The 25,801-nt window shown below is 53.7% G+C and overlaps 3 protein-coding genes across 3 annotated transcripts; all 3 read left to right on the forward strand.

The window, feature by feature from the left end:
- Window positions 1-2,346: 2,346 nt before the first annotated feature.
- MINDY4B (MINDY family member 4B) lies at window positions 2,347-9,665 on the forward strand (the record flags this gene model as incomplete). Its single annotated transcript, XM_082288278.1, has 13 exons — window positions 2,347-2,450; window positions 2,703-2,748; window positions 3,292-3,429; window positions 4,156-4,275; window positions 5,565-5,656; window positions 5,715-5,754; window positions 5,933-6,082; window positions 6,473-6,538; window positions 7,068-7,138; window positions 7,291-7,360; window positions 7,691-7,849; window positions 7,944-8,124; window positions 9,523-9,665. The coding sequence occupies 13 exons, from the start codon at window positions 2,347-2,349 to the stop codon at window positions 9,663-9,665; spliced, it is 1,380 nt and encodes a 459-aa protein (XP_082144404.1).
- A 3,295-nt stretch (window positions 9,666-12,960) lies between these two features.
- SIAH2 (siah E3 ubiquitin protein ligase 2) lies at window positions 12,961-16,276 on the forward strand. The gene is made up of 2 exons (XM_082288404.1): window positions 12,961-13,372; window positions 13,899-16,276. The coding sequence occupies exons 1-2, from the start codon at window positions 12,992-12,994 to the stop codon at window positions 14,454-14,456; spliced, it is 939 nt and encodes a 312-aa protein (XP_082144530.1). The 5' UTR covers window positions 12,961-12,991; the 3' UTR covers window positions 14,457-16,276.
- A 2,724-nt stretch (window positions 16,277-19,000) lies between these two features.
- Window positions 19,001-25,036, forward strand: ERICH6 (glutamate rich 6; the record flags this gene model as incomplete). The annotated part of the gene is made up of 9 exons (XM_082288279.1): window positions 19,001-19,201; window positions 20,053-20,151; window positions 20,228-20,382; window positions 21,354-21,418; window positions 22,238-23,121; window positions 23,260-23,345; window positions 23,701-23,853; window positions 24,124-24,349; window positions 24,770-25,036. The coding sequence occupies 9 exons, from the start codon at window positions 19,001-19,003 to the stop codon at window positions 25,034-25,036; spliced, it is 2,136 nt and encodes a 711-aa protein (XP_082144405.1).
- Window positions 25,037-25,801: the final 765 nt, after the last annotated feature.

The following is a 25,801-nucleotide window of genomic DNA, read 5'->3' on the forward strand; positions in this document are numbered from 1 at the left end:
TTCAAGTAAAGAAATTTGTCACTATTACAATCAACAACCACCAGATGTACCAACTTGTGAATGATTAACTCTAGAGAAGGTAAAAAAAGGGAAGTTTCAAATAAGCGTCAATAAGGTGTATGCAGTGAACAAAAGAAGATGTGCTGGATGGTAATGTCTGGATGGAAAAGCCCCCCTTCTTGGGGTAAGACCTTATTAAGACTTTTTTCCTGTAAACTTTGAAAAGTGGCTGGTATGAAGTAAAACAGGAATCTCAGTAGCATTGCACTGAATCTGGGAAGTCCAATCGGTGGGCTGCACTAGAAACACACACTCACCAGCAGCAGCTTTGCCCTTCAGCCCTGGTGAAGGCAAGGATGAAGCCGTGACCACGTCAGAGCAGCAGGGCCCAGGGACAGCCAGTAAACTTACAGACACCCAGCAAGGGACAGGACAACGCACAACATAGCTCTGCCCCAACACCCCTCAGACTCCAGCTCACATGTGTGGTGCTCAGAGGGCAAAACCCAAACACCTGCACTTTGATCTGGCTTCACATGCATGGCAACAGCATCATTTCTCTCCATAAAACTCTCTGGGTTTTTTCTTTTAACAAATCAAACTGTGCTCCAAACCCAGAGTCCTGGGTGCCCTCATTTCCCCAGCAGTTGCTGCAGCTTGGTGACAAAGCTGACACAGCACACCGGATGCAGGGGAAATGCCACGTGCTTGCCCAAGGGAGGCAGCCAGGCTTGGTGCTGCTGAACAAACTCTCTTTGCTCATCAGGCAAAGGGCGTTTCCCAGAGCAGAGTGACGGGAGTGAGCCCAGGTGCCTTCACCTTCCACTGCCCCCTCCAGAGAACAGCCCTGCAAGTTCTCATCAAACACCACCAATAAACCAAGTCAGAACCTCTGGCAAAGGGCAGCAATAACACAACAGACAGGCTCCTGTGCAGGCTGCAGCTCAGCAGAGACTGAGGAACGGGCACATGAGGGTCTGGCACGGGAAGCCAGAACAGACGGACGCATCAGCCCTCACCCCCCTAAACATCCCCGAGTCAGCAAAAGCAACAGATGCTGCGCCAGGCAGAGCCAGCCCAGCTACGGACAGGCAGAGCCTCGCACCACCAAACACTACCTCTGTGGGGTTCCCTGGCTGCCTTGGAGGTGAGGTGCTCCTCACAGGACACAGAAACAGCCCTCAGAACAAACATGGGTAGAGAACCCCTGCCCCATTTATCTGCAAGGGCTGCACCCAGCTGTGGGTGAGGAGCAATTCCACCCAGCATCCACTCGGTCCCCGGGTACAGGTCAGGCCCAGGTACCAGAGCCCTCTGTGCTTCAGGATCTACCAGCCCACAAGGCCTTATTGACTTTGATGTGATTTTTCATACTTTTACTGTGAAAGGCAAAATACTGCTGGGTTATTGTAAAGGTTTGTCAGCTGTATCCTTTCCCAACGTGGCTCTGTCCCTGCATCTCCCCAGATTTTAACAATGTGGAAGGGCTTCTGCAAATCAGTACAACTCCCAACTTTTTCATAATTTTCTTCATCTATATACATATTCTTCCTAATGTTAATGTATGTTCTTAAAACATAATTGGTATTGCATCTCATGGTATTGTTTACTACACAGCAAATGCAAACCCATTCCTTTGCTGTGCGGAAAAGAGCAGCCCCAACCTGGGGTCTGAGTGTCCTCACAGGGGTCACTGTACCCAAAGCCTGGCTCGACCACCCCCACATCCCCCCCTGTGCCTGAGCATCAGCCCAGCTGTTCCTGAGGCAAGCAACAACTTCTTACCAGCAAAATAAAATTAAGACAATGTTTGTCTCACGCAGTGTTTGTGGGTTTGACCAGCTGAAAGAGCAGGTATGGTCTGCCCAGTGCAAACCATGAGGGAGCCCCAGCACGGACCCTGAGGGTACCCCGGAAAAGACCCCGGGGGAGCCTCAGCATGGACCCTGGACCTCCTTTGATCCGTGAAAATGCCCCCGCTCCTGCCCCACTTTGGGGAACACCCTCCTTCCTGCTCCATGCTGGAAAACGCCCCTGCTCCTGCCCCACGCTCCTGCCACCTGCAGCCACCCCCCCGCCCCGAGCAGCCACCGCTGCCGTCATCCCCACTCTGCTCTTCTGGCATTAAACATTGATGCTGCCGGCACAGCGAGCAGGGCAGCGCGGGCTGGGACGGGCTCTCCCGACAGTTCAATCGCGATGTGACGAGGGGCTGCCCGCAAGCCCCGGGGACGGGCAGGAAGGTCGGTGCCTCTCAGCAGCGCGGGTCAGGGAGCTGCTCCCCCCGCAGCTCCGGTGCCCAGAGCATCACTCGGAGCATCGCCCGAAGGGAGCGCGGCGGCTGCGATGGGTGATCGGGGGGCTGAGCACGCTGCGCCTACAGAGCTGGAGGAGATCACCAGCAGAATCTCTGATCTGACCAAATGGAGAGAAATCTTTAGTTTCCATGGGTAAGATTTTTATTCTGCTTCTTTAACACAGTTTTAATTCCAGGTGGTTATTTAATGTAATTTTTAGTTATGTTTTATTACAAAACACGTGGCAATGACAAAAGGTCTTCATGTACTCAGTAAAAATATAAATGCTACAGCTCTTACTCATCCTTTCTTCTGGGGTTCTCTGCTGGTTGGACTCCGGTTTCTCCACATGCTAGCAATACCTCTGATGGGTGTTTCAATTTGTACTTTATTTTACATTTTCAGCTTGGAAGTCAACAGCACAACTCATCAGGGAACTCCTTTTCCAAAGGTAAAGTTTTCTGTTTGTCTGGTGAGTTTTGGGCTGTCCTTGGTTGGCACACTGAGGAGGTCACACATCCATACCTGCAGCCCAGGTATCTATGGAGATTAATTTCTCATGCTGCTCCTTTGAGAAACAGATGTTTTCTTCATATATTTTGAAATCAAAGGGGCAGACAGTCCAACACTTGATTTACCTTTCTGTCAAAAACTAATGGTTTTCACAGTGAGTTTTAGAATACATGAAAGGAAGACAAACTAAGATCTCCAAAATGTAAGTATTTGGAAAACCTGCTGCGCCCTTAAGTTGGGAGACACGGAAGGGTATTCCCTGTAATTCAAACACAGCACTATTACCTGCTCCAGTCATTAGCTCCTAGGGATGTGTTGGGAATGTCTGAACACAGCTGGAAGTCAAGGGCAGCACGTGCCCCCCACGCCCCTGTCAGCCTACAGCCAGGTGCTGTGCTCACCCTGAGAACATCGGGGGGAACATTCCGTGCATGGAGGCAGCAGCCCCGGGGCGATGCACTGTCTGCTCCTCTCCCTGCAGCAAGGACGGAGCAGTGCTGGCAATGGACCACCCGGAGCTGGGGAGTCCCCAGGGTCGCAGCCACCCTCCACCATCCCCCAGCCCCTCCTGCCCCCTCAGGGTGTGGGTGGCTGCCCCATCTCCCTGGACACGGCAATGGTGAGCTGCCTGCTGAATTAAGTATGAGCTGTAATTGAATCTCCTGAAGGGAAAGAGACTGGGGAGCCTTTCCCGGTGTTTTGACTGCAGGGTTCAGCCTGCTGTCAGCTGAACAGGGTGTGGAATGGGGATGGATTATTTAGGAGACTTAATAACGCAGCTGGAATGCAGCCTTAAAGCTGATAGGTAATAATTCTCAGGGGAGAACCAGCAGACGACAACAGGCAACATTTCCCTGCACTTTGGGGCTTCCCTGACAAAAAGCCTCAGGACTGGAGGCAGGATCATGGAATCATAGAATTGTTTGGCTTGGAAAGGGCCTTTAACACAATCAGTGAAGGATTTCAGCTCCTGTTGGGTGCCTGGCCCCAAAAGCACTGCTGCCAGGTGCTGTTGCCCAGCAACTTGGCAGTTCTGCGGGCAATGGCAGGATGGGGCCCCAGTGCAATCTTCCCCAAAATGTGCACTGTACCCAAATATAAGTTACTACACACAACAACCGAGCTTCACCAGAGTGGCTGAGTGCTGAGTGAAGTGCCTGCATTGAGCTCAAAACATCACCTTTGCTTTGAAGCTGTGAGGCGTGGCTCTAGGCAGATAGCTTGACACTGCTCTGGCTGTGGGCACACGCACTGCACCTGCACCCCAAGACCCCCTGATGTTACAGACCCTTCACGCTGGGATGAGAGATCTGACCTGGCCCCTCTGCCTCCTCCTCCTCCACAGAGGCTGCAGAAGCTGCTGTTCAGAAACATGACCCCCCTCTTTAGCTTCGAGTGGGCAGTGGCGCACTTCAGGTTCCGCCCGCCACACTCCGATCTGGCCTACGCGCTGGAGGCAGGAAAGGTAAAAGGCACACACAGCTGCTTGGTGTCTCAGACACTTGTGGGAGCTGGCAGCCAGTGCGGGGGCCGTCAGCGGCACACACACCTGCACCCCACACACCTGGACCCCACACACCTGCATCCCACACACCTGCATCCCGCACACCTGCATCTCGCACACTTGTACCCCACACGCCTGCACCCCACACACCTGCACCCCACACATCTGCACCCCACACACCTGGACCCCACACACCTGCATCCCACACACCTGCATCCCGCACACCTGCATCTCGCACACTTGTACCCCGCACACCTGCACCCCACACACCTGCACCCCACACACCTGGACCCCACACACCTGCACCCCACACACCTGCACCCCACACATCTGCACCCTGCACACCTGCACCCCACACACCTGTACCTTGCACACCTGCACCATGCACTCTGCCCATCTGCCAGGCTCAGCTTTCCCCAACGGGAAGGCTTTCCAGGGTGCCAGCTGCAGCCCCTCCACAGCTGTCCTTGCATGGGAGCTGCTGGCCAGAAGCTGGAGTGGGATGGATGGCTCGGAGCCAGTAGCTGGCTGTGGGCATGGACTGTGATACCCTGGTGTGAGATGCTCCCAGGGAGGGCTCAGGAGAGACGCAGCACATTGCAAAAAGACTGTTTCTTTTCTGAAAATTAGACTTAATTCATTCTTCCTGCCCCACTTAGACGTCCAACAAGTCAAGTCACCCTAGACTCATTTTCTGAGAGGGAGGTTTTCTTCTTCCTTATTTACCATCACAACACTGCACCCAAAAAGCAGAAGGCCAAGATAAACATTCAAATTGTAAATCCCCTAAACTTGTCGGAGGCTGAAACGCTGAGTACAACCATGGGTGCCACTCTCTGCATTCCAAAGCCCTGTGCCTACAGAGGGACCACAGCCCTGATGTGTGTGTCAGCACGGCGGGGAGCGGGCACAGGCACTCCCATGCATAGCCTCACATCAGCCCTGGGCTCCCTCAGGACCTCTGTCCCTTTGCTGCAAGGCTGGAGGGGACAAAAAAGAAACCATGGGGCTTCTAAGCACACATGGTACCTGGAGCTGGGGGCTATTCCCTGGGATGGAGTGATGCAATGGAGGAAGGGAGGGAGGGCACCCACCCATGGGATCCCTGCTTCCCCCAGCACATGGACAGGGCTACCCTGCAGCTTCTTCTCCATAAGGGCTTCTTGTTGTCCCACTGGCCAGGGTCTGCTGGGAGTGACATGTGCTCGTTCAGACTCCTCAGACAGAAGGGGTTGTTTTTCTGTTCCTAGGGAGGAACAAGAGCCATTCTGGTGGCTGTACAAGCACACATCATCTCATACCTGCTCTTCACAAGAGAGACAGAATGTACTCACCTGGAAAGGTAAGTTGCTGGGCCTCATGGGACACATGAAAATTATTTCCATGCATTGCTTGGTCAGTGCCAGCCTCTGGGTTCAGGCAAACCAGATCCAGGTTCAGGTGTGCAGCTACAGGTGGGGGATATGCACTGGGGAAGAAGCCTTGGCTGATCCCCAGGCAAGGCTTCTTCCCAGCAAATCCTCTGATTTCGGGACAGTGGCATGTGCCTCCCACCTCCCTGGTGTCATGGTCACAGCCCCTGGTTTCTCCCTGGCACAGGCTGTGCCGGGTCGGGCAGTGGGAGCAGGGGCAGGCACTGGCCACGGCTCTGGCAGAGACCCTGTGGGCAGCGGGAGGAGGTGGCAGAGCTGTCGTCTGCCTCATCACTGCCCCTATCACCATGATGCCACCACGTGAAGGCTACAGAGCCAACAGCTTCACAGAGAGAGTGAGTATGGAACCGTCTTCTGCCAACGGGATTTTCCTTAAAGATATCTTTGGCCTGAAACATAGAATCTGCTACACCTTCTCCCTCACTTACATTGCACCACAAACAGTGATCATCCCAGACCCAGGTCTTGGTGCAGCCCATGATACATCTACCTCCCCTTCACCAAAGGCCCATCTTCCTTCTCCTGCCAAAAGGAGAATCCTGTCAACACAAAGCTGCTCTGCTGAACCCCTGCATAGAGCCAGAGCCCACGGCTGGGGAAAGGGCAGAGCAAACCCTTGCATTGTTCTTCCACTTGACTAACGGAACCATAGGATTCAAAAGCTCAGCTTTTTGGTATAATTCACATCTCCTTTACATCACCCTCCCGGTGCTCATGCCCAACAGATCCAGCTGTTTGAGTTCTCGGAGAAAGCTGCTGCTCAAGGGTTCATCTCTGATCACATACACTGTGTAAGTGGGGATAACTGTTTTATCCAAGTTATTTTCTTGCTAAATTATATCTTATGTCCCATTCAAATTGGGCATTTTGAACACAACAGTGTCATCGTCATCAGGCCATTCACACAGTTAATGTACAGTTAGTTCATGGATCACTTCCAGGATTTCCAGTGGGAAGGGATCCTGCTCCCACGTAAATCCCTGTGACTTTACCCATTATTCCATCTCTCTCAGCCCACAAACACTGGGGGGAAAGGGCAACATTTTGTACATCATTCAAAGGTGTGATTCCTTGCAGCCTCAGCAAAAATATGGGAAAAATTGTACAAAACCCATTTAGCCAATAACTGGAAGTTTCTTCTTTGTTTTTTTACCTGATCCTATTCAACAAAGTCAGTTACAAAATCTTCCTGGAATAACGCCTTACTCATCTAACTCAACACACTCACCTAAGGCTGTATTGAAGCAGAGGAATTGTTTTGATTAAATATTATTTACTGGCCATAATTCCTCCCCTGTGATCCCTTATTTCTTCTTTCAGTTCAAAGGTGAAGGAAGCCATGGAGTGATCCTATTTTTATACAGTTTACTTTTCTCTAGGACACTTGAAAGGTATATTTCACTTTTTAAACACTTTCCTGTAGTTTGGCTACATCTTCTGAAATGGTGTTTTCCTCCCATTCCTGTTGGTCAGGCAGGGAGGTACAGTGTTGCCTCTGGCACGGGCCCAGTGCTGCCCTGATGATCTGTGCTTGGCCATAAAGGGTCCAAGAGGATTTGGGTGACACAGCTCCTCTGTTGAACATCAGTTCTGGAAACATCACCTGTACAGAGGTAGGATCAGCCACATGTCTCAAGCTTTCTGGTTTTATTATTCCCACATCTGATTTAGGAAAAAATTATCACTTGTTAATTAATCCAAAGAAAAAAGAAGCATAATGTCATAAAAAATATTTTGCAATTTTAGTCATGAATGTGCACTTAAAACCAGATGATGATGATGATGGTGATGATGATGATAGTAACAATAATTTTTAAAAAGCCACTGGCAGCCTGGCATTCCCCTACTTGTGACAGACATGACAGAGCTGGGAGCAGGACATCACCTGCAAAGGGTGTTTGCTCCGTGTCCCCATGGTGTGACTGTGGGCTGTTTCCCCGCAGGCCGTGCTCAGCCTGCTCCTGACAGGACGAGCGAGCCCGCGGGAGCTCGGTGGCAGCCAGGAGCTGGAGTCCGGCACCGCGGACGGGGATGGCGAGGCCCCGTGGCAGCGGGGCCCCGTGGGCTTCCTGCGCTGGGAGCGGGCGCCGGTGGAGCGGCAGGTGAGCGCAGGGGCAGCGCCATGGACAGCGGGACCCCCGCCAGGCCCCTGGGCTTGGCACAGCCCAGGTTCCTGCCAAGGGTCCCCGTGCCCAGGTGAGCCCCGGGCTGCGGACGCCTCGGCTGCCCGTGTGGCTGTGCAGCGTCTCGGGCAGGCACAGCGTGCTCTTCGGCACCGACAGCCGGCTGCTCTCCGACTGGAAATCCGAGAGAATTTTCCACCTGTACTTCTACAGTGGGCAGCAGGAGCAGACCCAAACAGCCCACCTGACGATAGGTACGGACCCAGGCTTACCAGGGACTGAGGTATGGGCATCACAGACAACTGTCACTCCTGTGTTAAATACTCAATACAAACTTTAAACACAACAGGAAGCAGGACTGTTTCATTATTAATTAAAAATTTATAATAACCTTCTCTCCAGCTGCCATGGTTTTACCCCATCCAGTCCTCAAGCCCCGTGCAGCTGCTCACTCACTCCCCCACCAGCAGGATCAGGGAGAGAATGGGAAGGGTAGAAGCTAAAGAACTTGTGGGTTGAGATAAAGACAGTTTAATAGGAAAAGCAAAAGCCACACACACAAGCAAAGGAAAACAAAGAATTCATTCACTGCTTCCCACAGGCAGGCAGGTGTTCAGCCACCTCCAGGAGAGCAGGGCCCCATCACACACAACAGTGACTTGGGAAGACAAACACCATACTCAAAAGTCCCCCTCCTTTCTTCTTCTCCCCACTTTATATACTGAGCATGATGTCATACGGTCTGGAATATCCCTTTAATCCTTTTGGGTCCTCTGTCCTGGCTGTGTCTTCTCCCCGACTCCCATGCACTCCCAACTTCCTCACCAGTGTGGCAGTAGGAGGAACAGAAAAGACCTTGGCTCTGTATAAGCACTGCTCAGCAATAACAAAATCATCTCTATACTATCACCTGTGTTCAGCACAAACCCAAAACACAGCTCCATACCAGACACTGAGAAGACAATGAATTCTACCCCAGACAAAACCTGCACACCAATGCAGTGAGGCTAGGGCACAACAGGGGCCACCTGCCTGGCTGACTGAGGCTGAAGTCTGTCTTCCTGCTCAGCACCAGGTGCCACCATGGCCCTCTGGTTCCCCACCAAGTTTCACATCCCCCCAGGAGGGATAAAATGCTCCTGTGGCAACACTTGTGTGGCGAACCAGGTTTTGTGCTTGGGGTGCAAGGTTTTTGTTTCTCTGCTGCTGTGCATCACTTGCCTTCCTCACTCGGTGCCTCCTTCCTTGCTCTCCTTTCAGTGCAGCACTTAAAGTGAAGTCAGAACCTTGAAACTAAAGGGTAAATCTGCGGGGAAGCAGAGTGATTCAAGATCAACCGTCATGATACCTGTGTGGCCACAGATACTATCTGAGCAACTGCTCAGAAAAGCAATATGCAAACACACCATGCAAGGAGCCCAGAGCTGCATTTAGAGCACCGGAATTTCCTGGGGGGGGCCATGGTGCAGGGCCAGTCCTCAGCCTGGGAGGCCCTGCCTGCACAGCCCCAGCTCTCTGGGGCAGAACGGCAGCACATCTACACCAATACAACTGCAGAAGCTTCTGCTTTTAACCTTCACTGAAACCTTTTTCAGTGGGGTTGGGTTTTTAAGATTTTTTTTTTAGACATTAATTTTTCATTTCCTCTTCAGACACTCATTCGCATCACTGGGAAGAAGCTCAAAGAGAAGACCCCAGCAGCCCACAGAAGAGGCATCCAGCCCTGGAGATGGCAATCAGGACCAAGTGGGCAGGTGCAACCGTCAGCTGGAATGGGACAGACCCCTTCTTCTAAGGAGTGAGAAGGATGGACCCCTGCTCCTGAAGGGTACTGGCATCTCCCACACACTACCAACTCCACTGGTCACTGCAGTCTGTAGGACAAAAAACTCTCTCCCCAATCAAACAGCCTTTGGTGCATTGAAGGGACACCCTGTCCATAAGGCATCATACCCCCTGCAAAAGTGTGCACTGGAGGAACAGTGACTAGCAAACCTGCCCCACTGCACACCTTTTCCAGGTGGTAGGATGCAGGTTCTCCGACTTGTCATGACAGCTGGCAGGAAAAGGAAAGAGTCCAGCCCTGGCACAGGCTGTCCATGGCAGTGATGGAGTCCCCATCCCTGCAGGGATTTAAAAGCTGTGCAGATGTGGCATTCAGCAACAGTGGTTTAGTGGTGGCCTTGGCAGTGCCAGGGTAATGGTTGGATTTGTTGGGTCTTAGAGGGCTTTTCCAACCCAAACCTTTCTGGGGTTCTGTGATTCAGTGATTTTACTGCCATTGCCATATCCTGGCACCCAGCATTAGCCTGGTAAGCACGGGCAGGGGACATTGCTTCGAGCTCACAGAAACCACTGTCCGCTTCCTTTTTCATTATCATTACTCCAAAACGACCTCTAAGTCACACCCTTAGTGTGTTGCTAATGGCAACTGAGAATAATAAACCTGCTGCAAGTGGTCCAGAAACTTGGTTCATATTTATTGAATTTTACAAAAAATAAAAATAAGTGGTGACATCCAGCCTGAGATTATGCTGGGCCAGGGTGAGGAGATGCTGGTAACAGCTGACATGGGGTCTGCACTTGCCACTGCCCCCATCTTCAGTTTCTGCTCAATTCAGGGCACCCTTGAGCACATGGCTTCCCCACTGCAGAGCTGCGGCTCAGCCCAAGTGCTGCAGTGCCTGGGCACCCACAGCTTCAGTGACACCGGGAGAGGGGCCCCGGGGCTGCGGGGGATGCACCAGCCCATCACCCTGCCATGAGAGAACTGGCGACTACAGCCACCGGCACAGGCTGGGGAATGGAGTGTCAGCAGCATGGCTGCCATCCCTTCAGCAACGCCATAGCCCCCAGACGCCCATGTCCCACCCCATCCCCTGTTCCCCATCCCCTCACAAACCCAGTATGATTGCAAAAGGCAGAAAAAGGAAGAGAAACCGGGCTAGATGTAGTAGGTTGACCTTATCTGGGTGCCAGGTGCCCACTAAGATGCTCTATCACTACCTTTTCCAGTGGGACAGGGGAGAGAATAAGATGGAGAATAAGCAGCGTGTGAGATAAGGCAGTTTTATTACAGTGGAAGAAAGAAAGAAATGAGAGTCTGTGTGCATATAAGCAAAGGGAAAAGTCAATCTCTACCTCCCATCAGCAGCGATGTTTGGACACTTCCTGGGAAGCAGGGTTTCAGCATGCATAGTGGTTTCTCCAGGAGGCAAACATTGAAAAATGATGAATGTCCCCCTTCCTCCTCTCTCCCTTAGCTTTTATATCTGAGCTGATGTCACATGGTATGGAATATCCCTTTGGCTAATTTGGGTCAGCTGGCCTGGTTGTGTCCCCTGCCAGGATCTTGCCCACTCCCATCCCCTTTGATGGGGGAGGAATGTCAGAGGGACAGCACTGCTCGGCAGTAGCCAAAACACTGCTCTGTTATCAACACCCGTCCAGCTACCAATGCAAAGTCCAGCACTCTGAGGGCTGTGAACTTCACCTCAGCCAGACCCAATACACGGAACCCAGCTAAACCCGGCCTCACTGGCTGTGGGAGCACACGCCCTCACTGCCTCCCTTGGGCTTCCATCCCGCTGCCCCCACATGTGCACATCCTTTTATAACCTTCTTGCCATGGGGGCTATATTTCAGCTGCTCGTTTTCCTCCATCAGAACTCAGGCCTCGCTCATTCCTTCCAGGTCACATCATGCTTAGCAATGGGTTAGGAATAAGCAGCAATAAAGACATAGTCTGGGTGTTAGTCAAATTTCTCTGAAAACTCCCCAAGCTCTGGCACCTCAGGAGGTCCTGTCCTCATGACAACAGCTACAGGCTTTCACTTCTACTCTGGAAATTCTTTGCAAAAGACAAACCTTGCAATGCCCCCACACATCCCACTGATGCTCAGCGGTGCTGTCATTCCCTGTAATATTTTGTGCAGGATCAGGGGCTACACAGCCAAGAATGCGAACAAATCCAGACACACATAGTGAAACTTAACGCTGTATTGGAGCACCATGCATTAGTCAACCTCATGGAGAAAGCAAGTACCAGAGCCCCTGGCAACGAGGCCCCTCTCCTGCAAGAACCTGGTCACAGGTAACACCACTTTGGTTAAAAATTCTCTGTGTGGGTATTTCAGACCAAAGTATTACTTGTTCACAGACAAGAAGTCTTGGAGCCAAATTGCAAGGAGAACTTTAGGGAAAATAACATTGGAAGGGTTCAAGGCCAGGTTGGATGGGGCTTGTAGCAACCTGACCTATGGAAGATGTCCTTGCCCATGGCAGGGGCTGGAACAAGATGGGTTTAAAAGGCCCTTTTGCCCAAACCACCCTGAGATTCTGTGATTCGTGGAGGGATTGTAACAGACATGGAGATGTGGTGTTGACAGACATCAGTCAGTGGTAGCCTTGGCAGTGCTATGCTGATGGTTTGACTCAATGATTTTATTTTTCAACCTAAACGATTGTGTGGTTTTATTGTTTTGTGATTCACTTCTCCAGTGTTACTGAAACAGATGTTTAAACTATCAGGTTTTTTCACCCAAGCTTTCTTTTATCTGGGGAATGAAACCAGCCCAACTTCTTCCCGTGATTGGTCCCCAAGTGTAAAATCAGAGCTAAAAAAGCACCTCATTCTACAAAACATTTTAAATCAGATCAAAACATCTTTTACTGGGCAGGAGGTGCCGGTGAGGGGGCACAGTCCCGCTGAGGGCAGGCGGTAGCGCGGGCACGGCACGGTGAGGGGCACAGTCCCGCTGAGGGCAGGCGGTAGCACGGGCACGGCACGGTGAGGGGGCACAGCCCCGCTGAGGGCAGGCGGTAGCACGGGCACGGCACGGTGAGGGGGCACAGCCCCGCTGAGGGCAGGCGGTAGCACGGGCACGGCACGGTGGGGGGCACAGCCCCGCTGAGGGCAGGCGGTAGCACGGGCACGGCACGACGCCGCCGCGCAGGGCGGGAGGTCCCGATGAGGCGGCCCCGCGCGGGGCACGCCGGGAGCGGGGCGGGGGCCGCGCGCAGCCGCCGCTCGCCCAGCACCGCCCCATCCATCTCCTCCACCTCCTCCACCTCCTCCTCCTCCCCAGCGCGGCCCGATGGTGGCGGCGGTGGCGAGGCGCGATGAGCCGCCCCTCCTCCGCCGGCCCCGGCCCTAGCAAGCCCTGCGGAAAGCAGCAGCAGCACTCCCCGTCCCCTGCCGCCGTCCTGACGGGGACCGGCGGGGCTTCTCCGCCGCCTCCCCCTCCTCCTCCTCTTCCTCCCCCCCAGCAGCAGCAGCAGCAGCAGCAGCAGCAGCAGCAGGAGCTGACCTCGCTCTTCGAGTGCCCCATCTGCTTCGACTATGTCCTGCCGCCCATCCTCCAGTGCCAGGCCGGGCACCTGGTGTGCAAGCAATGCCGGCAGCAGCTGAGCCTCTGTCCCACCTGCCGGGGTTCCCTCACCCCCAACATCAGGAACCTGGCCATGGAGAAGGTGGCCTCGGCTGTCCTCTTCCCGTGCAAGGTAAGGATGAGGAGCTGGGCAGGGGGACGCGCGGGCCACCCCGACCATCCCCCCATTCCTGCTCCCCTGCGGAAAATCCCCACCCATCACCCCCACATCTATATCCCCAGACCACCCCCCCGATCCCCCTACAGAGGACACCCACCCACCACCCCAGCTGTTGAAATTAGAATCCTCTGTTCTTTTTAAAGAAAAGGAAAATCCAAGCCAGGACCTCTCCAGCTGATCTGGACGGATCAGATCTAACTGCAACAGCAGATCTAACTACAACTCAGCCATACAACCCATTTTATCTAAGTGCTTGCGTTAGGAAAAAACAACCACAAAAGACAAGAAGAATCCATTTTAAGTGGAAACAAAAACTAAGTAAAGCTCAGCTTGAATCCAGGGCTACATCCAAGTAATGTAAAATTTGCAATGAGCACGAGAGCTCTGGTTGCTCACCAGTGTTTCCAGTTGACGGGTGGGAGCAGCGAATACTAGTGCTGGTGCCTTTCCTGATGGCTTGTGTTTGGTCTCTTTCCAGTATGCCACAACAGGCTGCTCCCTGACACTCCACCACACAGAAAAGCCAAAACATGAAGCCATCTGTGAGTACCGTCCCTACTCCTGCCCGTGCCCTGGTACCTCCTGTGACTGGGAGGGATCCTTGGAAGCCGTGATGTCCCACCTCATGCATGCCCACAAAAGCATTACCACCCTTCAGGGAGAAGACATCATTTTCCTTGCCACAGACATTAACCTGCCAGGGGCAGTGGACTGGGTGATGATGCAGTCGTGCTTTGGTCACCACTTCATGCTGGTGCTGAAGAAACAGGAGAAGTGTGAAGGTCACCAGCAGTTTTTTGCCACCGTGCTGCTCATTGGCACCCGTAAGCAGGCAGAGAACTTTCAGTACAGACTGGAGCTGCATGGCAGCTGCCACCGGCTGACCTGGGAGGCATCTCCCTGCTCCATCCACGATGGCGTGTCCGTGGCCATCCGCAACAGCAACTGCCTCGTTTTTGATACAGCTACTGCACACCTTTTTGCTGACAATGGAAACCTCGGCATCAACGTGACAATTTCTATGTGTTGCCCATGACGCATCGCTGGCGAGACTCGAGCTGTCTGGATTTAGTGCTTCACCAGGGTTTGGTTTCGGTTCCTGTTTTTTATGCTGTTCAACTATGTCATCTTCTATGCTAAGGTTTCTGACTAGCCAACAGTTGTAACTTTGGGCAGAAGAGGAACAAGAGTGTGCTGTAAGTAACATGAGTGGGACAAGGTCTTTTAAAATTCTTGGGTGCCTTAGGAAGATTACACACACACAGTTACCTTTTATAATTTAATTATATTTTATGTAAAGAGTGCTTCCATTAGATACGTGGCTTAAGAGGCTCCTGTTTGGTGCACACCTAAAAGCTCTTTCAGCAGCAGTACAGCCTCCCTCTGCCACTGGTGAGCTTTAATAAAAGGCTTTAGTATCACAGGAGGGTTTGGGTTGGAAGAGACTATTATCTGTTCCAATCCTCCTGCCATGGGCAGGGACACCTTCCACTATCCCAGGTTGCTCCAAGTCCCATCCAGCCTGGCCTTGGGCACTGCCAGGGATCCAGGGGCAGCCACAGCTTCTCTGGGCACCCTGTGCCAGGGCCTCCCCACCCTCACAGGGAACAATTTCTTCCCAGTATCCCATCTAACCCTATCCTCTGGCAGTGGGAAGCCATTCCCCCTTGTCCTGTCACTCCAGGCCCTTGTCCGAAGTCCCTCTCCAGCTCTCTTGTAGCACCTTTAGGCACTGGCAGGGGCTGTAAGTTCTCATGATTTGCCCTCAGTGAAGCCACGTTGGCTATCAGCAGACACCTCTGTATTTTCCATGTGCCTTAGCATAGTTTCCAGGAGGATCTGCTCCAAGCTCTTTTCAGGTGAGGTGAGACCTGACCACCTGTAGTTCTCTGGATCTTCCTTATTCCTCTTTCTAAAAAAGGGGGATTGTTTCCCCTTTTGGCATCAGTGGGAATGTCTCTGGACTGCCACAGCTTCTCAAATCTGATGGATAGTGGCCAAGCCACTTCCTCCAACAGTCCCTATGAACCCGTGGGTGCATCTCGTCAGGTCCCATGGACTTGTGCACCTTCAGGTCCCTTAGACCTTCTTGACCCCAGTCCTCTCCTCCTGTGGGTGGTTTTTTGTTCTCCCACTCTCTGCCTTTGCCTCCTGCAGCTTGGGCAGTGTGACTGGAGCAAATTGCCATGAAGGCTGAGTCAGAAACATGGCTGAGTACCTCAGCCTTCTCCATGTCCCAGGTAACCGGGTTTCCCATTTCCTTCCAGAGAGGGTCCACATTCTCCCAAGTCTTCCTTTTATCACTGATGTACCTACAGAGGCTTTGCTTGTTGCCCTTGACATCCTGGCCAGATTTAATTCTTTCAGGTTTTAGCATTCCTAACCTGATCCCTGGCTGCTCACAATATCTCTGTACTCCTTCCTGGCTGCCTGTCCTTTCCTAGTAGGTGAGAAAGGAAAGAAATCCAAGCAACCTCTCACAGGACAAGCTGTGACTCAAAGGGGAGCAGGAGGTACTTCAGCAATGTCCCTCCATTGCCTGCTACCTTATGGAAGGGAAGGGCACTGGGTCAGCTGTGGCAGCTTTAAAAGGAAAAAGGAGAGAAGGGCCTGGGGTATGGCATGGCACATTTCACAGAGCATGGAAGGTGCTGGCTCCTGTCAGCTTTAGGGGGATTGGGCCGGTTACAGGTGCAAGCAGGAGGCACAAGTCACAGATCACAGATGGCTGGAGCCAGTGACATGGGCTGTCCATGTGCAGCTGCCCTGGGACACACTTTACTATTGTTTATTGTAAAAGATTCATAATACAGCAAGAGCTTTATGGCCACAGTGTCGTGTCATTTGCTATTTAAGTTTTGTTGCCATATTTCTTTATTTTGCAATAAATATTTTGCAAAACCTACAGTGAGGAGCTGTGCTAACACACGAGTGCGTGGCAGCTGCTCCGCAGTTATGCTGTGTGCTTGGCCATGCTGGACCAGCTGGGATCCCCTGGCACGGGCTGGCTCTCTCTGGCGGGGTCCTTGCCGCTGACACCTCCCAGCTCTGCTGCCGGACACAGCCACCGTGCGGCACGAGCAGAGGAGCTGGGTGGGGATGTGAATCCCAGGGACAATCGTGACAGCCTGACTTGTGCAACTGAATCACGGGGCTGTCACCACAGCTGACTCTGCCTGCAGCTCCCCCCTCTGCCATGGGAACGTTCTGCCTGAATCACTGACAGCAAATACCAGCTCTGCCTACGGCTGTGCCAGATCTAGTCCGTGCGCCATTTGGAGGAGGCAGCGAGCCACGAGGTGACACTGGCAGGGGGAAGCCTCACAGTAGTGGAAAACTGCAGGAAAAGTGACAGATGAGGCTTGGTGTGAATAAATACAATACAAAAGGAGGAAAACCAGTCCTGACAGTGTTCCTCCTGGGAGAGCTCTGGAGTTATGTCCAAGCTCTAAGCAGCCATCACCAGCACCTGGCAGCAGTCCCCAGAAAAGTCCACAAGAACAAGTTTGGCCTCAGTGAAGGGAAGCTCAGGTCTGGCCTCAAGAACTTGGAAGTGACCATGGAAAAAGCCTCCCCGGGAATTACTCTCTAGGCACTGAATACCAACAATTAAAGATTCTACATCTGGTCTCACTTACACTGTGCTGGCAGAACTCTGGCAGCATCAGCCTGGTGAACTAATTGCCTCCTGCTTAAACAAAGTCAAGCCATGGCTCCAACAGGTGTTACCACCTGTGCTTTTATCAGGATTTAAGCAAGAAGTCTTACAGATTTGATTAATTTTCCTGTAATTTCAGCAAAACTTATTGTGGAAGATAATTTTCTTACTGACAGTTGGGACATAAGAGGATTTTTGCATAAAACAAAACTCCGAAGCATGTCTTTGAATATAGCAGGATTAATTAATTACTCTGGTGTTACCTATAACCCACATTAGATAAGTTAACACACGTTATCATTAGGTCTGTCCACACCACTCAGTTCTGAAGGAATGGCAAACTCTTGTTAAATCTCACCTCAAAAGAACCCAAACAAAACCAACCCATCACCTTGTATCTTTTCTGACTGAAAATGAGTTTAGGATAAGGAATACACTTCTTGGCACTGCCAAGAAGTGAGGTGTTTCCAATTCAGGTCAGTGAGTAAACAGGTGACATTCATTTCAGCATTCCCTCGGGTTTCAGGTTTTCTTCCCAAGGCAGCTGATACAACTTCCCAAGGGTGACATCAGTTAAAAGTGTGACAGTTCCTCAAAACATTCAGAAGAGGTTACTGAGGCCTGCCTGGTTCTCTGAACAGAACTGACCCCTTTCAAGCCCCCAGCCTTGAAAGGGATGGTGAAGCATGTCGGACAGAGCTCGCAGGAGGCAGACCTGCATGCCGAGGCAGCCCCTTGGCTGCTCTCCAGCCCACCAGGAGCATCTGCTGTGGAAGGTGATACCCAGCGAGCAAAAGCTGCGCCTGGGAAGCGACTTTTCTGTCGCTAGAGTTCTCCCTAAAAACTATTTCCACTTCAAACACAAATTAAAATGCAAGTGTCACGGGAATGATGAGTTTAGAGCGAACTCAGCACAACTCGAGGGGGCCCTGCCCGCGGCCGTGCCTCGCCGGCCCTCTGCTGTCGGGACGGGCACTCGGCCCCGTCGTGCCGCAGCCGGACCGACCGTAGGGCTGTGGCGATCCCGGGAAGCCATGGAAGTGATCTTGCAGTGCTATGGGGATTCCTCGGCACCGACACCAGGCGAGCCACCGATACCACTGGCTGCACCTCAACATGCTCTTTCCGTTTGAAAAGTAAGTGAAGACTTACTCCGTTGTGGAACCCACGTGCTAGTAAGACACTGCAAATTCTGACAGAGAGCACAGATAAAGTAGCACACACCTGCTCTGCCGAAGGGAATCCAAACCTGGCTGGGTTTGCACAAGACGGTTTTCTCTCTTTTATTCTCCGAGCTGTATGTGCAGATTCCTTGGAGAGGTTCGACAGCACCCAGTCCTGCGGGAGAGATTAGGAACAGATGTGTGACAAGCGTGTGACACAGGTGTAAGGAATCCACGGGCAGGTGTTCCAGGTGCAGAAAGGTGGTGTCCGAACAAGCAGTCACGTCGGGTTTGGTAACGTGTGTCACCCCGAGTCCAGCTCCCAGCTCCTGACAGAAGCAGCAGCTCCGGGGCTGGGCAGGCGTGGAGCGCCAGGACAGCGAGACCAGGACCGAGCGCGGCGGCTCGGGGCACCGCCAGCACCACGGAGCACCACGGAGCGCCTCCGGCTGCCCCGTGAGAGCCGCCCTGACTCCTCTCCCGGCCGCGGGTCCCGAGCGGTGCGGCCGGCACAGCACCCGCAGCCCCGGCGAGGCGGGCACGGGCACGGGCAACGGAGGAGCCGCAGCTGCCGCCCGGCAGAGCAGCACCGCGGGGAAGCCCCGGCCCGGGGCGGGTCCCGCACGGAGCGGCCGGGCCGGGCCAGGGGCGGAGCCGCCGCCGCGCTCGGTCCCGGCGTCCCCCGCGCCCACAGCGTCGCCGTGGAGACGGCGCCGCACCGGGCCGGGCACGGAGGGACCGGGCACGGAGGGGCCGGGCATGGAGGGCCCGGGCGGCGCCGCGGAGCCCAGCGGAGGGGCGGACGATGTGGCGGGCGGGCCCCACCAGTCCCGGCCCCTCGAGGAGGGCACAGGGCACCCGGCAGAGGCACCCCCGGCCGGCCCGCAGCCGCCCCCCGCGGGCCTGCCCACCCTCCTGGCCTACAGACCCGAGCCCTCACAGGCAAACGTACATCACGAGGTCAGTCGGGGGTGGGCGCTCCCCGCCGCTTCATTCACACGGTTCCATGTAGACAACATGGAACCAACGCCCTTTGCCGAGCCCGCAAAGGAGCCCCTTCATGACAGGTTTTTCTTCTGCAAGGCTGTTGAAACGGCGCTTGCTGTGCACACCTGGGCAGCAAGCGGCTGTGCAGCCTCTCCCCACTGCTGCATCCTCTGTTGAGAATTTCCCAGCAGACTTTTTTGGCCTCTGTCTAAATCAGATACAAAATGTATATAAATAGGTACAGTCACAGAATACAAGCAGGGCACAGAGTTCCCTGTAACCCTTAGCAGAGAAAAGTCACCAAAGAGGTAATCCGAGGCACGAGGTGGGGAGCAAGGAAATTTTGCTTCAGGATATCCAGTACCCATCCTCAAAACACACCCTGCGGCCAACCTGGTTTGCATCTGGTCAGATGTGACCAGCTCTGTGTCACCAAATCTGCTGGTGCTTCCTCAGAAAGTCCCACAACTGCCGACAGTAGGAGCTTTTTCTCTCTGTAACACATTCAAATCCTCAGCTACAGTGTTCTGTGCTCTCAGATTTCCGGGGAAGGAGCAGGGCTCATGAATACCACAGTCATTCCCTTTCTTTGGGGGCATTTATTGATTTATTTACAACAGATCTGCTTTTCTTTTTGGTGGTTTCCTGAACTTAATGTTAACTTGTTCCAAGATATCCCAGACATGGATCTGTCGTGAGTGCCCTTAGGTGCTTTGTCACATTTGTTGCATTTTGAGCAGAGCCCTCTTTCTCCATGCTAACCCGGAGATTTGGGGGCTGGTACCCCACGTCCTTTCTCCCTGCTCTCCCCACCATCGCTGCAGGGAGAGGAGGGTGCTGAGCCAACATGTGAGTACTGTGGCAACCTGCTGAGGCCGTTCCCCTCCTCCGAGGATGTCCCCTTCTCCGAGGACAAGGAAGATGTAAGCTGGCGGGAAGGATGAGCAGGGGTTTGCTGTGGAACGGCCACACTCACGGCTCTGCTCTCTCACCTTCTAGAGATTCTGCTGTGAGCACAGCCGAGACCTCTATGAGTTCCTCATGAAGGAGAAGAGGCTGGAGGATGCCAGCAGCCTTCCCAGAGCTGTCAGCACCCACGCATCCCTCGGCTCTGAAGCCAACCAGCTGCTGTCACAGGAGCAAGAGAACCAGAGGTACTGGAAGAACTGGGGATCAGGTCTGTGTAATGAACAGGGAGCTCTGAGGGGAAAAGGAGTATTAAGAAACTGCAGGAGAGGGATGAAAGAAGAAAAAACTTTGCTTTAGGCACCAGAAGTTCAGATTCTCTCTGGTCCCTTCTGGCTCCTCTATTGACAGGCTGCACAAGGAGGTGGCGAGGCACATGCTGAGTGAAATGTTAATTCCAGTGCTGACAGACAAACTATGTAGAGACAGGTAGAGCCAAAAACACCCACAGCTGTGGGAAGGGACAGTATTTGGGTGTAGCTTTAACCTCTGGCACTGAAACAAATCTGGAATTTGTATTCCTGTTTTGCTCCATAAACTGTGACGTGTTTGGATTACAGTTTCCAGAGTGACACACAAGAACTCTGCAAGTTCTCAGGCTATTTAGCAGGAGACCCAAAGCTTGTGCAAGAGTCTAAGCCTCGGGGGAAAGTCTAAGCCACAGGGAAAAGGAAAAGTAAACCAGTACACCTGGAAGTAAACTGTTGGTCTCCTTGAAAATCCTTTGCAGTCTGAGGGTGCAAGTGCCTCCTACTATGTACAGAGCACACCAAACCACTGTCCCAGTGTCATTTATAGGAAGCTACACAAGAATAATCAAAATATTCTTGAAGATGAGCTGTTTTCTTGATCTTGTGGGCATCTGTCCTTCTCTTTCACGTAAAATCCTAATCCAAACCCGATTACAATATTCAGCTCTCCTGCCAGTTGAGCTGATGCCACTGCAATGGCAGTCTGTTCACTGGAATCTGTGTGGGCACAATTCCTTTCTGCTGAGATATGAATATTTTGGTGACACTCTGCTGCCTGTTACTTGAAATTGTGAGCAGGGAGAAAAACGGATTCAGAAAGTTGTGATCCTAAGGCAGGGATATCCACCACTTGCAGCTTTCCAAACACTATATATGAGATGTCTATCAGGAACACCTCTATTTTCCAGGCAGCAGAAGAGACACCTGGCCGGAGAGTTGGCTGACCAGTCTTTCGAGCTGAGTGCCACTGAAGGTGAGTTGGTATTTCCTTATGGATCTATTTGTCCATTTATCTCAACAATGCATTCAGTGGAATTGCTGGTTTCTAACTGAGCAGGAGGATTTTATACAGCAACATGTTCATTCATTGTCAGATATGCAAGCTCATTAAATTAGATACAGATACAGCCATATTAAATCATCCCTCACAGATGAGCACAAGAGCGGGCACATCCCCTTTGCACAGAGAGGCTGTTTGTCATGATTTTCAGTATGCATATGTGAAGTTTCCAGCTGAGAGGCACAGAACCTGACCTGAGAGGACAAGTTGGCAAAGCCAAGCCCTTGGGAAGTAGGAACTGCCAGAATGAGGGTCACCCATATTTTGCCTGATCAGGTGGATACTCCACCAGTTCCTAGCCCAGGCTGTGGATGACTGAGCAGCCTTTGGGTCTAGCTGTAGAGGAGGAGTTTTAACAAGTGAACCAGATTTACAATATGGGCATGTTTTCACAGAGGATGGCAGGGCACTGAGGCTTCTGTGGCATCTCAAATGGTCAGTTCCAGTGTGTGGAGCCAAATGTTATCTCAAAAAGTTGCTCTTTACACAGATGTGTGTATATACATAACTAAAAAAAAAAAAAAAATCTATCTTTTGTCATAATCCTGTGCTCTGAAGTAGATAAGCACTTTGGACTGTCCTTGTTAGAAAATACCCCGAGACAGACTGTCAGGATGGAGTGCTAATGCCAGGAATTCCCACTCCCGCAGTTATAGCAGAGGTATTGGGCAGCCCCGCGGTGGGCACTGCCAACCCTCCCCGCTGCACAGAAGCCCTCCCTCTGCTCTCCAGGTTCACAGCAAACTGGATCCGTTGTGTACGAGCTGTCCCGGCAACCCACATCTCCCAAAGGCGGGACACCAGTGCCTGTTGGGAGAGCAGCCGAGCCCGAGCCCGAGCCGGAGCCCGAGCCCCGGCCCGAGGAGGAGCCCGAGGAGGAGCCCGAGCCCCGGCCCGAGCAAGAGCCCGAGCCGGAGCCCGAGCCGGAGCCGGAGCCGAAGCCCGAGCAAGAGCCCGAGCCCGAGCCCGAGCAAGAGCCCGAGCCGGAGCCGGAGCCGGAGCCGAAGCCCGAGCCGGAGCCCGAGCCCGAGTCCCGGCCCGAGCCGGAGTCCCGGCCCGAGGAGGAGCCCGAGCCCGAGCCCGAGCCCGAGCCCGAGCAAGAGCCCGAGCCGGAGCCGGAGCCGGAGCCGGAGCCGAAGCCCGAGCCGGAGCCCGAGCCCGAGTCCCGGCCCGAGCCGGAGTCCCGGCCCGAGGAGGAGCCCGAGCCCGAGCCCCGGCCCGAGCAAGAGCCCGAGCCGGAGCCCGAGCCGGAGCCGGAGCCGAAGCCGAAGCCCGAGCAAGAGCCCGAGCCCGAGCCCGAGCAAGAGCCCGAGCCGGAGCCGGAGCCGGAGCCGAAGCCCGAGCCGGAGCCCGAGCCCGAGTCCCGGCCCGAGCCGGAGTCCCGGCCCGAGGAGGAGCCCGAGCCCGAGCCCGAGCCCGAGCCGGAGCCGGAGGCCGAGTCCCGGCCCGAGCAGGAGCCCGAGCCGGAACCTCGGCCCGAGGAGCAGCCTAAGCCCGAGCCCGATCCCGAGCCCCGGCCCGAGGAGCAGCCCGGGTCCGAGAAAGAGCCCGAGAGCAACCAGGAGCCTGTGTCCCGCGGCGTCATCGGCTACGATTTCGGACTCCTGGGGAAGAAGGCAGGTATCTGCGGCCGACGGCGACGGGAACACCTTGGATGTGTCAGCGCTCCGAGCGGTCGGAGCCTGGCACTGCCCATTTTCACAGGGCAGCTGTGCCAGACTGGCCTGATACCTGTTTTATCCTTCCAATCTTAGGTGGGGAAGGGTAAATTGGTGCAGAAGTACTACAGACATGGAAAGAAATTCCTTACCATGCTCCCAGATGGAACCTCGCAGTTATTGTATCCTTTATGGGGCTCACTTGCAGTAGTCCAGGGCTGTTAATAATACTAAGTGTGTCCCAGTCAACTTCATATCAACAATCTGGCTCATCAGTCCCACTCGCTCTGTCTGAGGAGCAGCAGCAGTGAAACTTGACGTAGCTCCTGAGCCGAGGTCTCAAAGAGCAGCCAGCAGTTCCAATGAGGGACAAGCACTAGCTTCCAACACCCAGCCCAAGGGAGCAGCACACCTTTAACAGCGCTCTGGGCAATTTATCAGTTTTCACACCCCCAAGTAGTACCCTGAAATATTTAGCGGGTAATAACAGACCAACCAAGCAAAGCAGGGGGTTACAAACACCTTACCTGGCAGCAGCTATCCATCTGGAAACCTGGCCATCATCGTTACACAAGAGAGAGACCAGCTGACTTGCGTAGTACAGGAAGACGAGCTGAGGACATCCAAAATCCGAGCACTGTTTCAGTCTGAGGGCAGGAGCACGTGCTATTACCCGAACGGAGATGAGTGGTGTGTTCAGCAGCTTTGCTGTCTCCTCTGTGCATTGACATTTTGAAGGCCATAAAGGGTATTTTTAATAGCATCCAAAAATAGACAAATTCAGCAGCTCTTGGGCCCTGCTTTGGGTGCCCCCAGAGCAGCAAGGCAACCCAGCTGTGCCTTGAGAGGTGGGGGACAGACCCTGCCCCTGCTGTGCCTCTGTCCCATCCCTCAGGGGAATGAGAGACATTCCGCCACAGAAGCTCCAGGGTTCAGAGCTTCCATTTCCCTCTCTTTTAGGATAAATATGAGTATCCACGGTGGGCAATATTTGGACCAAGCAGGCAACAGGGTTAGAAGGTGGATGTGGCCAAATTTGTCACCAGGACCCCATGTCCCACTGAGCCCCATTTTCATCTCCCTGAACCGCCATGTGGGAGTCAGGATCCTGGCCCAGGACAAGATCTTCGTCTCCTTCCTCGCCATGGGGCGACAGGCAAAACTCAACATGGGAACCAAAGTGCAGGTATTTTTCCTGTGCCAAACCACTCCCCACAATGGGAGGGGAGCAGCCAGGGAAGTTCCCATCTGTGCTTACCCTGTGGTGGATGCTCCCTATGTTGCCCCATGCTCCTTCCCCAAAAAGCAAGGCATGGAGGTGGCGTGTATTTCAGCCACTCCCATGGAGATGGGGCACTTGCCAGCCCCAGCTCTCTGCAAGAGAGCTGCTAGGTGTGGGACTCCACTCCCAGGCAAGTCCCTAGCTAAATCCCCAGGGGTCACCCTGGCTCTGCCACAGGGAAAAGAGCTAGAATCCACGTGGGCAGGGTGCATGGCAGCTCCTTTCCTCCACAGGCTCCTGTCACGGGCAGGTTTGTCTGCTGGGAGACAGAAGCCCCGTCCCAGGCTCTGGTGGCTCTGCTAACATGTTGCCTCTGTTGTGCAGGCCAGCGCTGCCAGCCAGCTGCCTCCTCCAACCCGGCTGGGCGAGGATGAGCTCCTGCTGCTCGCCTTCCGGGTGAGGATCCTGCAGCTCTTCGACAGGATGCGGGGATGCCTCAACTTCCCTTCCAGTGAGCAGTGGAACAAAATGCAGCCTCCCACATACCTCATGACCCAGGCTGTGAAGATCCTGGAACTCTGCATGGCTGCTGACATAAGTGACGAGCTGCGCAGCTCCATCAGGGCGATAGTAAATGCACAGCATCTCTGACCAGCGTGTGTGTAGTGTAAGGCAAAATGCACCAGAGACACTCCCTGATGCTGTGGCACCTGCATGTGCTCAGCAAGGTTTCACCTCTGGCCCTGCCCTGGTGCAGAGCAAAGGGTGGTCCAGGGCCGCTCCACACATCCCCAGATGGGTCTTGCTCAGGGCAGGCAGTACCAGCCTGCACTGGTGACACCTTGGAGGCACGAGAGGGCTTTGCTAGGGCAGAGTAATCCCATGCTCCACACCAGTGCTGCATGGCTCCTGAGCAGCCTTCCTTCCAGCTTCAGCCCTGGCTGAGTAGTCACTTCAGCCCTTGGGTATGGCACAAGGTAAAAGCAAAGAGCACAGCCGAGCCAGGGACAGGTACACAGGCAGGTGCTTGCTCAAGTCACCCACACAGGTACTGCTCTGCCACTCCTAACAAGAAGGTGGCACTAGCAGGATGCCCCAAGTGTTCCTGGTGCCTGCGCCCACGGCAGCACAGCTGGCTGCAGGTACAAGACAAGGTGGTTCCCTGTGCAGAGAGCAACAAATGCCCTCAGAGTGCCCGGAGCAATCACCTATGCTTGGCTCCAGGGAGCACCAGCTGCGGCGTGGGACGGGCTCTGGTTCAAGCACTGCAAACGCAGAGCTGTCAGTGGGTGTTCAGAGGCCCATGGTGCTGCACTCAGCAGTGAGGAACCTTCCCAGGCTCTCAGAGCTGCCTTTGAAACTTGGGGTTCACGTGGCCAGTTTCCCCCAGGGAGGCCACACCTGAACTGTGGCAGC

The sequence above is a fragment of the Coloeus monedula genome (genome assembly GCF_965178545.1).
Source record: "Coloeus monedula genome assembly, chromosome: 10".
NCBI classification, from domain to species: Eukaryota; Metazoa; Chordata; class Aves; order Passeriformes; family Corvidae; genus Coloeus; species Coloeus monedula.